Source organism: Pristis pectinata, chromosome 14 (genome assembly GCF_009764475.1).
Source record: "Pristis pectinata isolate sPriPec2 chromosome 14, sPriPec2.1.pri, whole genome shotgun sequence".
NCBI lineage: Eukaryota > Metazoa > Chordata > Chondrichthyes > Rhinopristiformes > Pristidae > Pristis > Pristis pectinata.
The window spans coordinates 47,930,180-47,942,198 of record NC_067418.1 but is presented as its reverse complement, the minus strand read 5'-3'; the positions used below and the strand labels follow the sequence as shown (position 1 = coordinate 47,942,198).

At 55.0% G+C, this 12,019-nt stretch overlaps 1 protein-coding gene across 1 annotated transcript in view; it reads right to left on the bottom strand.

Moving 5' to 3' along the window:
- LOC127577853 (CD151 antigen-like) overlaps positions 1-12,019 on the bottom strand; it is a 38,817-nt gene that overhangs the window by 17,629 nt on the left and 9,169 nt on the right. Inside the window, exons 2-3 of the mRNA XM_052029467.1 lie at positions 5,854-5,954; positions 3,826-4,017 (exon numbers count right to left, since the gene is read on the bottom strand). Coding sequence (XP_051885427.1) covers positions 3,826-4,017; positions 5,854-5,937 — 276 coding nt within the window. The 5' untranslated portion in view covers positions 5,938-5,954. The remainder of the gene's footprint in view (positions 1-3,825; positions 4,018-5,853; positions 5,955-12,019) is intronic.

Here is a 12,019-nt window from a genome sequence, read left to right as displayed (position 1 = left end):
AGTTTGGCACAACATCGTGGGCTTAAGAGCCCATACTGTGCTGTACTGTTCTATGTTCTACTGTTTAACGACCTGGAGGAGGGAATGAAATGCAAGGTTTACAAGTTTGCCGATGATATGAAACTAGGTGGAAGGTTATGTTGTGACTCTGCAATGGGAAGTGGATAGATTGAGTAATTGGGTGTAATCCTGGCAAATGGAGTTTAACATGAGGAAGCGCGAGGTGAAGTATATGACCTCACACTCCCGTAAGAGGAATCAAAAGGACGATTATTGTCTAAGTGGAGAGAGACTGCAAATGAGAGGGGTCAAGGAGTCGCAGTGCATGAATTACAGAAAGTTAGCAGGCAGGTCCAACAAGTAGATAAGAAGTCAAAGGACACGTTGGCCTTTATTGCAAAGTGATTGGAGTTTAAGAATAAGGAGGTTTCGTTACCATTGTACAGGGTACTGGTGAGGCCACACCTGGAGTACTGCGCACAGTTTTGGTCCCCTTACCTAAAAAAATGATCTAGCAGCATTGGAGCCAGTCCAAAGGAGATTCACCAGGCTAATGAGAGGGTTGTCCTACCAAAAGAGGCTGGACAGTTTGTATTTGTATTCCATGGAGTTTAGAAGAACGAAGGGCGACTTTATTCAAATGTATAAGATCCTAAGGTGGGTTGACAAGGTAGATGTTGGGATGTTTTCACTAGTGGGGGAGTCATGAACAAGGGGACAGAACTACAAGATAAGGAGCCGGTCATTTAAAACTGAGATATGTAGGAATTTCTTCTCACAGGGTAGTGCGTCTCTGGTATTCTCCATCCCCCAAGGGTAGTGGGGGCCGGATCGTTAGATATATTTAAGGTGGAAGCAGATAAATATTTGGAAGATCGAGGAATTGAAAGTGATGGGGAGCTGCACAGAAGAGGAGTTGAGACCAGTGTAGATCAGCCAAGGTCATATTGAATGGTGGGGCAGGCCTGAGGAACTGACACCTACTCATATTTTCTGGTGGTGTTGTGTCACCTTTTCATATACTCTCACTATGTAGGAGGCCATTTGGCCCACTGAGCCTATGCCAGCCCTCATAGCATTCCCAATTCCTTTTGCCACATACCTCCACTAAGGGGTCATTTACAGCAGCCAGTTAACCTAACAGTTTATCGATGCACCATAGAAAGCATCCTATCTGGATGCATCACCGCTTGGTACAGCAACTGCTCAGCCCAGGACTGCAAGAAACTGAAGAGAGTTGTGGACACAACCCAGCGTGTCAGGGACACCAGCCTCCCCTCCATGGACTCTGTCTTTACCTCTCGCTGCCTTGGTGAAGCAGCCGGCATAATCATAGACCCCACCCACCCGGGTCATTCTCTCTTCTCTCCTCTTCCATCGGGTAGAAGATACAGGAGCCTGAGGGCACGGACCACCAGGCTTAAGGGCAGCTTCTACCCCACTGTGATAAGACTATTGAACGGTTCCCTTATACGATGAGATGGACTCTGACCTCACGATCTACCTTGTTGTGACCTTGCACCTTATTGCACTGCACTTTCTCTGTAGCTGTGACACTTTACTCTGTACTGTTATTGTTTTTACCTGTACTACATCAATGCACTCTGTACTAACTCAATGCACCCTGTACTAACTCAATGCACTCTGTACTAACTCAATGTAACTGCACTGTGTAATGAATTGACCTGTACGATCGGTATGCAAGACAAGTTTTTCACTGTACCTCGGTACAAGTGACAATAATAAACCAATACCAATACCAGCACATCTCTGGGACGTGGGACAAAACCCACACATTCACAGGAAGAAACTCCACACCAAAAGCACCGGAGGTCAGGATTGAACCTGGGTCACTGGAGCTGTGAGGCAGCGACTCCACCAGCTGTGACAGTGTGCTGCCCGAAGCTTTCACTCAAAGCTTCGGAATTCTGAAGTGGAAAATAAAGCAATACGGCTCTCAACTCTCTCAGGAGCCGCAGGTTTGGGGTGCAAATTCAACGGGGTGCAGCCAAGAACCAAGGGCACTGCAGTCATCAGGATGTCGGATGGTGAGTGACCCAGGACGCAGCAACAGAAACAGACAGTGGGCTTCCTAATTCCCTAACATGGAGACAGCTGCGGTTTGAGATTAGGCTATCAATAGAAACACGCAGCTGATTTTAGACACAGGGGCCTTGGCAGCGCACACACAGTCTGATATTGCCAGGGGAACCGAGATCCCATTGTCCGGGGGGGTGGGCGGGGGAGGACACATCCCTGCATCCAAGCATTCCCAGACTCCGCATCGACTCCCGGGCACTGGGAGGAGGGTCACTCAAACAACAACGTCAGCAGGTGCAACAGAGAAACATATAGAGACAGCCGAGCTGCATCAGCACTACACCAGAGTACACATTTCGTGGCCAGGAACCAGCTTCCCGAGCAATACACAGAAAGTGCTAGAGGAACTAACCAGGTCAGGCGGCATCCCTGGAGGGAAATAAACAGTCGACGACGTGAATGACAGAGAAATGGAGGGCGATGTGGGAGGGAAGGGTTAGATAGATCTTAGAGCAGGATAAAATGTCGGCACAACATTGTGGGCCGAAGGGCCTGTACTGTGCTGTAGTGTTCTATGTTTCGGGCCGAGACCCTTCATCAGGACTGGAAAGGAAGAGGGCAGAAGCTGGAATAAGAAGGTGGGGGGAAGGGGAGGAGCACACGCAGGCAGGGGACAGGTGAGTTCAGGTGATGGGTGAGCCCAGGTGAGAGGGGGAAGGTAGGTGGGTGGGGGAGGGGGGAGAAGATGTAATAAGCTGAGAGGTGATGGGTAGAAGAGGCAAAGGGCTGGAGCAGGAGGGATCTGGTAGGAGAGGCAGTGCTCCCCCATCCTTTATTCCGTGCCCTCTTCACGTCACTACCATCGGGGATGAGGTACAGGAGCCTGAAGACCCACACTCAACGATTCGGGAACAGCTTCTTCCTCTCCGCCATCAGGTTTCTGAACGGACTGTGAACCCGTGAACACTGCCTTGTTATTCCTATTTTCACGCTATCCATTCACTTTTGTAAATTTACAGTAATTTTGTGTCTTTATACTGTACGGCTGCCGCAAAACAACACATTTCACCTCATAGAAGTCAGTGATAATAAATCTGATCCAAGGTTCCTTTCCCATCCCCACAGATGCTGCTCGACCTGCTGAGTTACTCCAGCAGACTGCGTGTTGCTCCAGATTGCAGCGTCTGTCGTCTCCTGTGTCTCCTAGGGATGGCGGGGGAAGGTCCCCAACCAGTTTGAAGTTTAACCTGGGATCTGTACAGCTCCTCACGCTGCCCCCCAGAAATGTTCATCACCTGTTTCGACCCCTCATTTTCAAACAAACACACACACACACACACACACACACACACACACGGCTACAAGCTCCAGCTCCCATCAGTTTAACCCTGGTAACTCTCCAGTCCCTGACACGTGCATGCTTCCCGTTGTAGGCTGCAGTCTGTCAGTGCTCTTTCAGGAGAGTAGGGGTACCGAGACACAGCGTAAGGAAAGGTGTAGACACAGTGTACCAATGCACAGGGTCAAAGGTACACCTTGTAGACTACCAGCGCACAACGTTAGCTTGGCAGAAACCACAGACTATCAGTGCCCGGCCTTACATTACAGGCACACACCACGGTCCTCGTGACAGAACACAGTGCGAGACCCTGGGAGGTGCCAGACTTTGCTGAGCTTCCGTTCCCATGGGACTCTTGTGCAGACCACCACCTGATCCGTGAGTACATCCAGGTGCACAGGGACAACCTAGGGACAAAGGCCAGGAGAAGGACGGATTGTCATTACCCATTGAAGCAAGTTCTTCCTCTCCTTGAAGGTGGCACAGCAGCCAAGGATGCCGGTCAGCATGACGACTGCTCCAGCCACCACCAGGATGTAGGCGGTGGCTGCGTAGATGCTGGAGGACAGCAGGCTGATGTAGTCACTCTTCTCGGCTAGGGTCCAGATACCGACGGCCATCACCACGCCTCCGGCCAGCTGCAGGGGAAGACAGAGGGGTCACTGCGGGCACCGCCCAGCGTGTGCTTCCCAGGGTGGGCGTCCCCAGTGCCCGGTCACCTGCTAGGGCCATTCAGAGCACGCCGCACGGCTGCCATCAGCACCCCAACGGGGCAAGGGCTGACCCCGCCAGCAGGTCCACCCCCAGCCAGACCAGCAGGACCACCCCCACCAGACCAGCTCACCCCGCCGGCAGAACCACCCCCCACCAGCAGGTCCACCCCTCCCACCAGACCAGCTCACCCCGCCAGTAGGACCTCTCCCCGCCAGCAGGACCACCCGCACCAGACCAGCTCACCCCACCAACAGGACCACCCCCATCAGACCAGCTCACCCCACCAGCAGGACCAACCCTGCCCCACGTGACCAGCTCAGCCCACCAGGCGGGGCCAATATCACCAGTAGGGCCCACCCCTGCCAGCAAGGTTCCAGCACAGACGGTGCTCCCCCAGCAGGGCCGGGAGCAGGCCAGGCTCTGTCCCAGCAGGGTGAGGGGTCTGGGTAGGGGTCTGGTGTGCTGCTGAGGGGTCTCTCTTGGGGTCTGCCCTCCCTGTCGTTCCCCGGGTGTGCCCAGGGTGGAACGGGGGGGGGGGGCAGTGTAGGGGTCATGGCAGAAGGGGCTGGTGACATTGGCATCTCAGAGACCCAACCCCCAGACCGGGGTGTGCCCGGCACAGGGTGCACTCTCCAGATACTGTCCCATTCACAGCAGCAGAATCAACCACAAACAACGGCCCCACGCACAGAACCTCATCATTTCAACACTGGTCTACCGAACCCAGTCCGGATCTCTCCCCTTCCCACCCACCACATCCCGCCAGATCTTTCTACCCCACCCATATCCCGCTGGAGCCCGTTCCCAGGCTGACAGATCTGGTGGAGCAGGGCAGCCTGTGTGGATCGAGTACAGAGCTCCCTCTGCACCGTCCCGTCAGGCACAGTCTGGGCTGTACAATACCGGTGAGGACCCAGCGTACGCTCCCGGGCCTGTGAAATGCAGCAAGTCCACCCTCCCATCACAGTGCCCCTACCCTGCCCCACACGGCAGGGTAACCCACTGACTGTACACTTCGCCCCAGAAGGGCCCGAAACCAAGGAACATTTGGACTCTGACCCTCAACCACCGATGCAAGGAGCAGGGATGGAGCCTGGGACCTCTGGTGTGGGGGGCACAGACCCCCGGGACCCCCGGTGAGGGGCAGTCAGACCCCCGGAACCCCTGGTGTGGGGACACAGACCCCCGGGGCCCCCAGTGGGGGGGGGCAGGGACGGAGCCCGGGACCCCCGGTGTGAGGGGCAGTCAGACCCCCGGAACCCCTGGTGTGGGGACACAGACCCCCGGGGCCCCCAGTGTGGGGGGGCAGGGACAGAGCCCAGGACCCCCGGTGTGAGGGGCAGTCAGACCCCCAGGACCCCTGATGTGGGGACACAGACCCCCAGCCCCGGACCCCCTGGTGTGAGGGGCAGGGACGGAGCCCGGGACCCCTGGTGGCAGGGGCAGGGACCCCTGGGACCCCCGTGTGAGGGGCAGTGTCAGACCCCTGGGACCCCCGTGTGAGGGGCAGTGTCAGACCCCCGGGACCCCCGGTGTGAGGGGCAGTGTCAGACCCCCGGTGTGAGGGGCAGTGTCAGACCCCCGGGACCCCCGGTGTGAGGGGCAATCAGAACCCTGGGACCCCCGGTGTGAGGGGCAGTGTCAGACCCCCGGGACCCCTGGTGTAAGTGTCACAGACCCCCTGGACCACCGGTGTGAGGGGCAGTGTCAGACCCCCAGGACCCCTGGTGTGAGGGGCAGTGCCAGACCCCCAGCCTTACCCAGAAGAAGAAGTTGAAGATGAAGAGCAGGTACTTCAGACAGATGGTCCCGCAGGTGTCCCTCTTCTCCACATACTCACCCATCCTGCCTCACTGTCGATCTGTGGAGGGAGCAGACACAGGTCACCGACTGTACAGCCCCAACTGTTCCGCACCCTTTCTTACTACAACGTGTCAAGTGATAACACCCAACAACTATCTCACACACACATACACCTCCCCCTGTACTGTACACAGGGTAACACACTGTACTGTACAGTCACAGGGTCACACACACCTTTCCTTGTACTGTACAGGGTCACACACACACACACACACCCCTCCCTGTACTGTACACAGGGTCACAGACACTGTGCAGTCACAGGGTCACACACACCTTTCTCTGGACTGTACATACACAGGGTCTCACACACACACCTCTCCTTGTACTGTACAGAGAGAGGGTCACACATACACTGTACTGTACAGTCACAGGGTCACACACATCTTTCTCTGTACTGTACAGAGAGAGGGTCACACACACACCCCGTACTGTACAGACACAGGGTCACACACACACACTGTACTGTACAGACACAGGGTCACACACACACCTCTCCCTATACTGTACAGACACAGGGTCACACACACACACTGTACTGTACAGTCACAGGGTCACACACACCTTTCTCTATACTGTACATACACAGGGTCTCACACACACACCTCTCCCTGTACTGTACACAGGGTCACACATACACTGTACTGTACAGTCACAGGGTCACACACATCTTTCCCTGTACTGTACAGACACAGGGTCACACACACCCTGTACTTCTTTTTATTCAAAATAAACTTTATTCATAATAAAAGACGAACTATATACAATTACAAAACAGTGCAAACCTTTACATTCTTGTACAGATCATTCATTAGTGTTACCTTTTTATATATATAAAAAACAGCACCGATGCCACACGTGGCTCCCTGGAAGCTACCTGGTCCCGTATTTATAATATTTAGGGGCTTTCTCACCTGCCCCCGCCCCTCCCTCGTCAGTGGCAGAAGAACCCTAAACTGTAGTCCTTCCCCACCGAGCCCTTGCATTGGCTGCACCCAGCTTCAGTGTGTCCCTCAGCACGTACTCCTGCAGCCTGGATCGTGCCAGCCGGCAGCATTCCCCTACGGACATCTCGCAGTGCTGGAAGGAGAAGGACTCAATGGACACTGTGGAGTGGTTCCCTGAGCAGACTGTCCAGACCATCTGGCAGAACGTCTCATCGCCAGAACTCACCAACAAGCACTAAGACCTCGCTTGGCTGGCGGTGAGAGGGGCCCTCCTGGTCAGATCCTTCCTGTATGGTTGGAGCCTCACTCCCACCGCACGCTGCCCCCGGGAGGACTGCGCTGGGGAAAAAGACGGTCGCCCACCTTTTTGCAGGCTGTAGGTTTGCGAGGAGGGTGTGGCGAAAGATGCAAGGGTCCTTGTCACGGTTCATCCCCAGCAGCTGCGTAACAGAGGATTCTCCGATCTACGGGCTGTCCCCGGGGACGCACACAGAGACGGACATCAACTGCTGCTGCAAGGTCATCAACTCGGTGAAAGACGCTCTTTGGTCGGCCCGAAACTTGTTGGTCTCCCAGCACACACACCCTGTACTGTACAGACACAGGGTCACACACACCCTGTACTGTACAGACAGGGTCACACACACCCTGTACTGTACAGACACAGGGTCTCACACACACCTTGTACTGTACAGACAGGGTCACACACACCCTGTACTGTACAGACACAGGGTCACACACACACCCTGTACTGTACAGACACAGGGTCACACACACACCTTGTACTGTACAGACACAGGGTCACACGCACCCCCTGTACTGTACAGTGATGGGGATGTGTATGGGTTCCCCCTTTCTCTGCACAGTACAGTGGGAGGGAGCAGGAGTGGGAGGTGTGTGGGACCCACAACACTGATCAAAGTCTTTATCCAGCAGCTGGACCTGGTGTTCTCACTGCACGTCTCCTGTCAGTAACAACTCGTCTCACTGCTATCCAGCCCCACCCACATTCCACAGCACCTCCTGCAACTACTGAGCTTACACAATCCACAACTCTCCTGCTCTAAAGGGGCTGTGTTAGCTGCACTGCACAGCCTGCCCCTGACTGGAATCGGTCAGGGGACTTGACTGAGACACGGGATGAGGAGAGACCTTGATAGGGCGGACACAGGGAGGGAGAATCTCGAACCAGGGCTCACTGGTTACAAATAAAGGGTCCCCCATTTCGGATAGCGAGGAGGCCACTTTTTTTCTCTGGGAGGGTGGCGAGCCTTTGGAACACACTTCCTTGGAGGCTGGATCTTCAAATATCTTTAAGGTGGAGGGAAATAGACTCTTGGCAAGTGAGGCGGGGGGGGGGCAGTGGTGAAAGGTTAGATAAGATATCTTAGTCACATGTACATCGAAACACACAGTGAAATGCATCTTTTGCATAGAGTGTTCTGGGGGGGCAGCCCACAAGTGTCGCCACGTTTCCGGCGCCAACATAGCACGCCCACACCTTCCTAACCCTCCTAACCCATACGTCTTTGGAATGTGGGAGGAAACCGGAGCACCCGGAGGAAACCCACGCAGAGACAGGGAGAACGTACAAACTCCTCACAGACAGCGGCGGGAAATGAACCCGGGTCGCTGGCGCTGTAATAGCGTCACACTAACTGCTACGCTACCGTGTTTTCTGTGTTACTGCCGTGGATGGGAATGTGGAGCTGAAATTCTGTTCTGACCGGCCGTGTTCTTATTAAATGGGAAAGCAGGTACGATGGGCCGGGTGGCCTACTCCTGCTCCTGATTCATGCGTCAGATGAGCCCCGCGTCAGAACTGATCAGCCGGGGCAAGGGTTGAGGTCAAAACTGATGGACGGTGTGGGGGAATTGGTAATTGGTTTATTATTGTCGCATGTAGCAAGACATGCTTTAGTTTGCATGCCATCCAGACGGATCATTCCACACACAAGTACACCGGGGCAGTAAACAAGGGAAACACAGAATGCAGAATATAGTGTCACAGCTGCACAGAAAGTGCAGAGCAGGTAGACAAAAAGTGCAAGGCGGGTCGTGCGGGGAATCTCCTGGTGGGTCTTCTCCTAGGCCTGGCCAAGCCGGCCATCCACAGGTCCTGGCGATTGGCGGCCGAGGGTTCCGGCCGGTCCGCCTGCCTGCCCGTCTTCCGGGCTCACGTCTGCGCCCGGGTGTCCTTGAAGAGGGAGCAGGCGGTATCCGCGGGCACCTTGGTTGAGCTCCGCGATCGGTGGGCCCCTCGGGGGGGGGGGTCGCGTGTGTCGTGGACGGTGAGAATGCGATACTCATCTGAGGTGTGCGTGGCGCGTTTTGTGGGCGTTTTTCTCTGCTGTGTTGTACGTGTGTTTCGTGGGTGTTTAGTTCGCGTCATTTTGCTGTAGTTATGTAGATGTGTAGTTTGTTTTCTCTTTCTGTACTAGTTGTAGTGTTTTGGCACTGGTTGTCCTTTTGTACTGCTTTTAGCTAATAAATGATTATACTACAAAAAAAATAAAGTGCAAGGGCCGTGACGAGGTAGAGTGTGAGGTCAAAAGTTCTTCCTTATCGTGCAAGAGGTCTGTTCAAGGGTCTTATAACAGCAGGGTAGAAGCTGTCCTTGAGCCTGGTGGTACATGCTTTCAGGCTTTTGTACCTTCTGCCCAACAGGAGAGGGGAGGAGAGAGAATGTCCAGGGTGGGGGGTGTCCTTGGTTATGCTGGCTGCTTTCCCGAGGCAGCGGGAAGTGTAGGCGGAGTCCTCAGAGGGGAGGCTGGTTTGTGTGACGGACTGGGCTGTGTCCACAACTCTCCGCAGTTTCTTGCGGTCCCGGGCGGAGCAGTTGCCACACCGAGCCGTGATGCATCCGGATAGGATGCTTTCTGTGGCACGTCATGAGGGTCACCGGGGACATGCCGAATTTCCTTCGCCTCTTGAGGAAGTAGAGGCGCTGGCGTGCTTTCTTGGCCGTGGTGTCCACGTAGCAGGACAAGTTGTTGGAGTTTGGAGTTTGAAGCAGTGTGGAAGAAACCACACTGCACCGTTAGCTGCAGGAAGGCAGGCTTGATGTGTGCGAGAGCCTCCACACTTCATCCTACACCACTGTGCCTCCAGGAGTTGACAGAGAGAGACAGTGGCCGCCTTTTCCCCAGGATATTCATTGGGCAGCCCAGGAAAGCAGAGAGGCAGCCCCTTACTGCTCACAGGGACAAAGTCCCAGGACAAAACACGGCTGCGATTCCCTTCCACTGATCGTGTGGTCGAATTAAAGCAGCTGGCCCTCACCAGTGCTCCCCACCCACCGGCAGCTCTTCCCCGCACTGGGTCACACCCGAGGGAGGGCAGAATCCTGAATGGGTCCCCGCTTGTGATGCCTGGCACGGTCGGATAGCCGGCTGACAGCCAGCCACAGTGGGAGCTCAGCTGAAGTGCAGCTGGGAGACGGCAGGCCAGCGCGTGCACGCCAGTGCCAGTCACCGGGGAACACAAGGGAGCGTTCACGGGAGACAATGGCCATCTTCAACCGGGGAACTACAGCCGTAGTAGAGGCAACTCCAGCAGGAGAAACTGCAGATATCACAGCACAGAAAGAGGCTATCACTCCCCACTTCCCCCACCCCCCACCCCCATCACAAATTCCATGTTGTCCCCAGCCTGCTGGCCCCTCGTTCCTCTCCACACTTTTCCAATACCACTTTCCCCTTGCCCCAAAACTGAAACAGAAAGATGCTGGAGATACTCGGCAGGTCAGGCAGCATCTGTGGGTACAGAAGCAGAGGCAACGTCCCAGGTAGAGACCCCTCCTCAGGCAGAAGCAGCTTGTTACCACGGTTTCAGCCTATCACAGACGCTGCCTCCCTCCGTGCAGTTTAACCTTCCTTCATCTCCTTTTCAGTTCTGACGGAGGGTATCCCAACTGGAGCGTTGACTGTTTCTACTCCACAGACGCTGCCTGACCTGCTGAGTGTTTCCAGGATCTTCTGCTTTAGTTTTAGATTCCCAGCACCTGCGAGGTTTCCCAATTTTCCCTTACTGCAGTTTCGGAACGACAACTACTTGCCAAACGGCCCGAAAACATTGACAATAGCAAGCGGCTCCTTCCTCTCTCCCGTGCTAGATTTCAGATGTCGTTGGCCCCTGCGGTCCCCAGACGAACCTCTGGCCAGTTTCCACCTCCGCCGCCTGTCACAGGGTCCCTTCCCTCTCACAGATCTTCCCAACTGCCTTACCTCCAACTGCTCCCCACTCTGATGAAAGGCCACCAACCCAAGGCAGTTCCTGCTCCCTCCACAGATGCCGCCTGACCCGCTGAGCAGTTCTGGCTTTATAGTCGGGTTTCTAGTACATTGCTTTTCGATTATTTGTGGCTTTTTTGTAAACGATTCCTGGCTTAATGGAAAGAGCCAGAGGCCTTTGTGCGGTGCAGGAGGTGCGTCTGGGATGAGTAACTATGCACGCTTCATGATTTCCTCTGAATGAGGTGAGCATCATTCACGAGAAATAAAGGACTGTGGATGCTGGAATCTAGATGAAAAACACGACGGTGCTGGAGGGACTCAGCAGGCCGGGCAGCATCCATGGAGAAAAGCAGGCGGTCAATGTTTCGGGTCAGGACCCTTCTTCAGGACTGAAGGCAGGAAAAGGGGGAAGCCCAATATATAGGAGGGAAAAGCAGAGCAGTGATAGGTGGACAGGAGAGGGGAGGCGGGGTGGGCACAGGGTGGTGAGAGGTAGATGCAGGTAAGAGATGGTGATGGGCAGGTGCGGGGGAGGAGGGGAGAGTAGATCCACCGGGGGACGGGTTAAAGGTAAAGAGAGGGAGGGGGAAAAATGGGCTGGGAAAGGGAAGGAGAGAAGAAGCACGGTTGGGGGGGGGGGGGGGGGGGGGGCTGGGTGTGGGGAAGGGGGGTGGGGATTACCTAAAGTGGGAGAATTCAATGTTCATGCCGTCAGGCTGCAAGGTTCCAAGACGGAAAACGAGGAGCTGTTCCTCCAGTTTGCGTTTGGACTTCTCCCGGCAGTGGAGGAGGCATGAACATTGAATTCTCCCACTTTAGGTAATCCCTACCCCCCTTCCCCACATCCCCCCCCCCCAACCATGTTTCTTCTCTTCCCTTTCCTA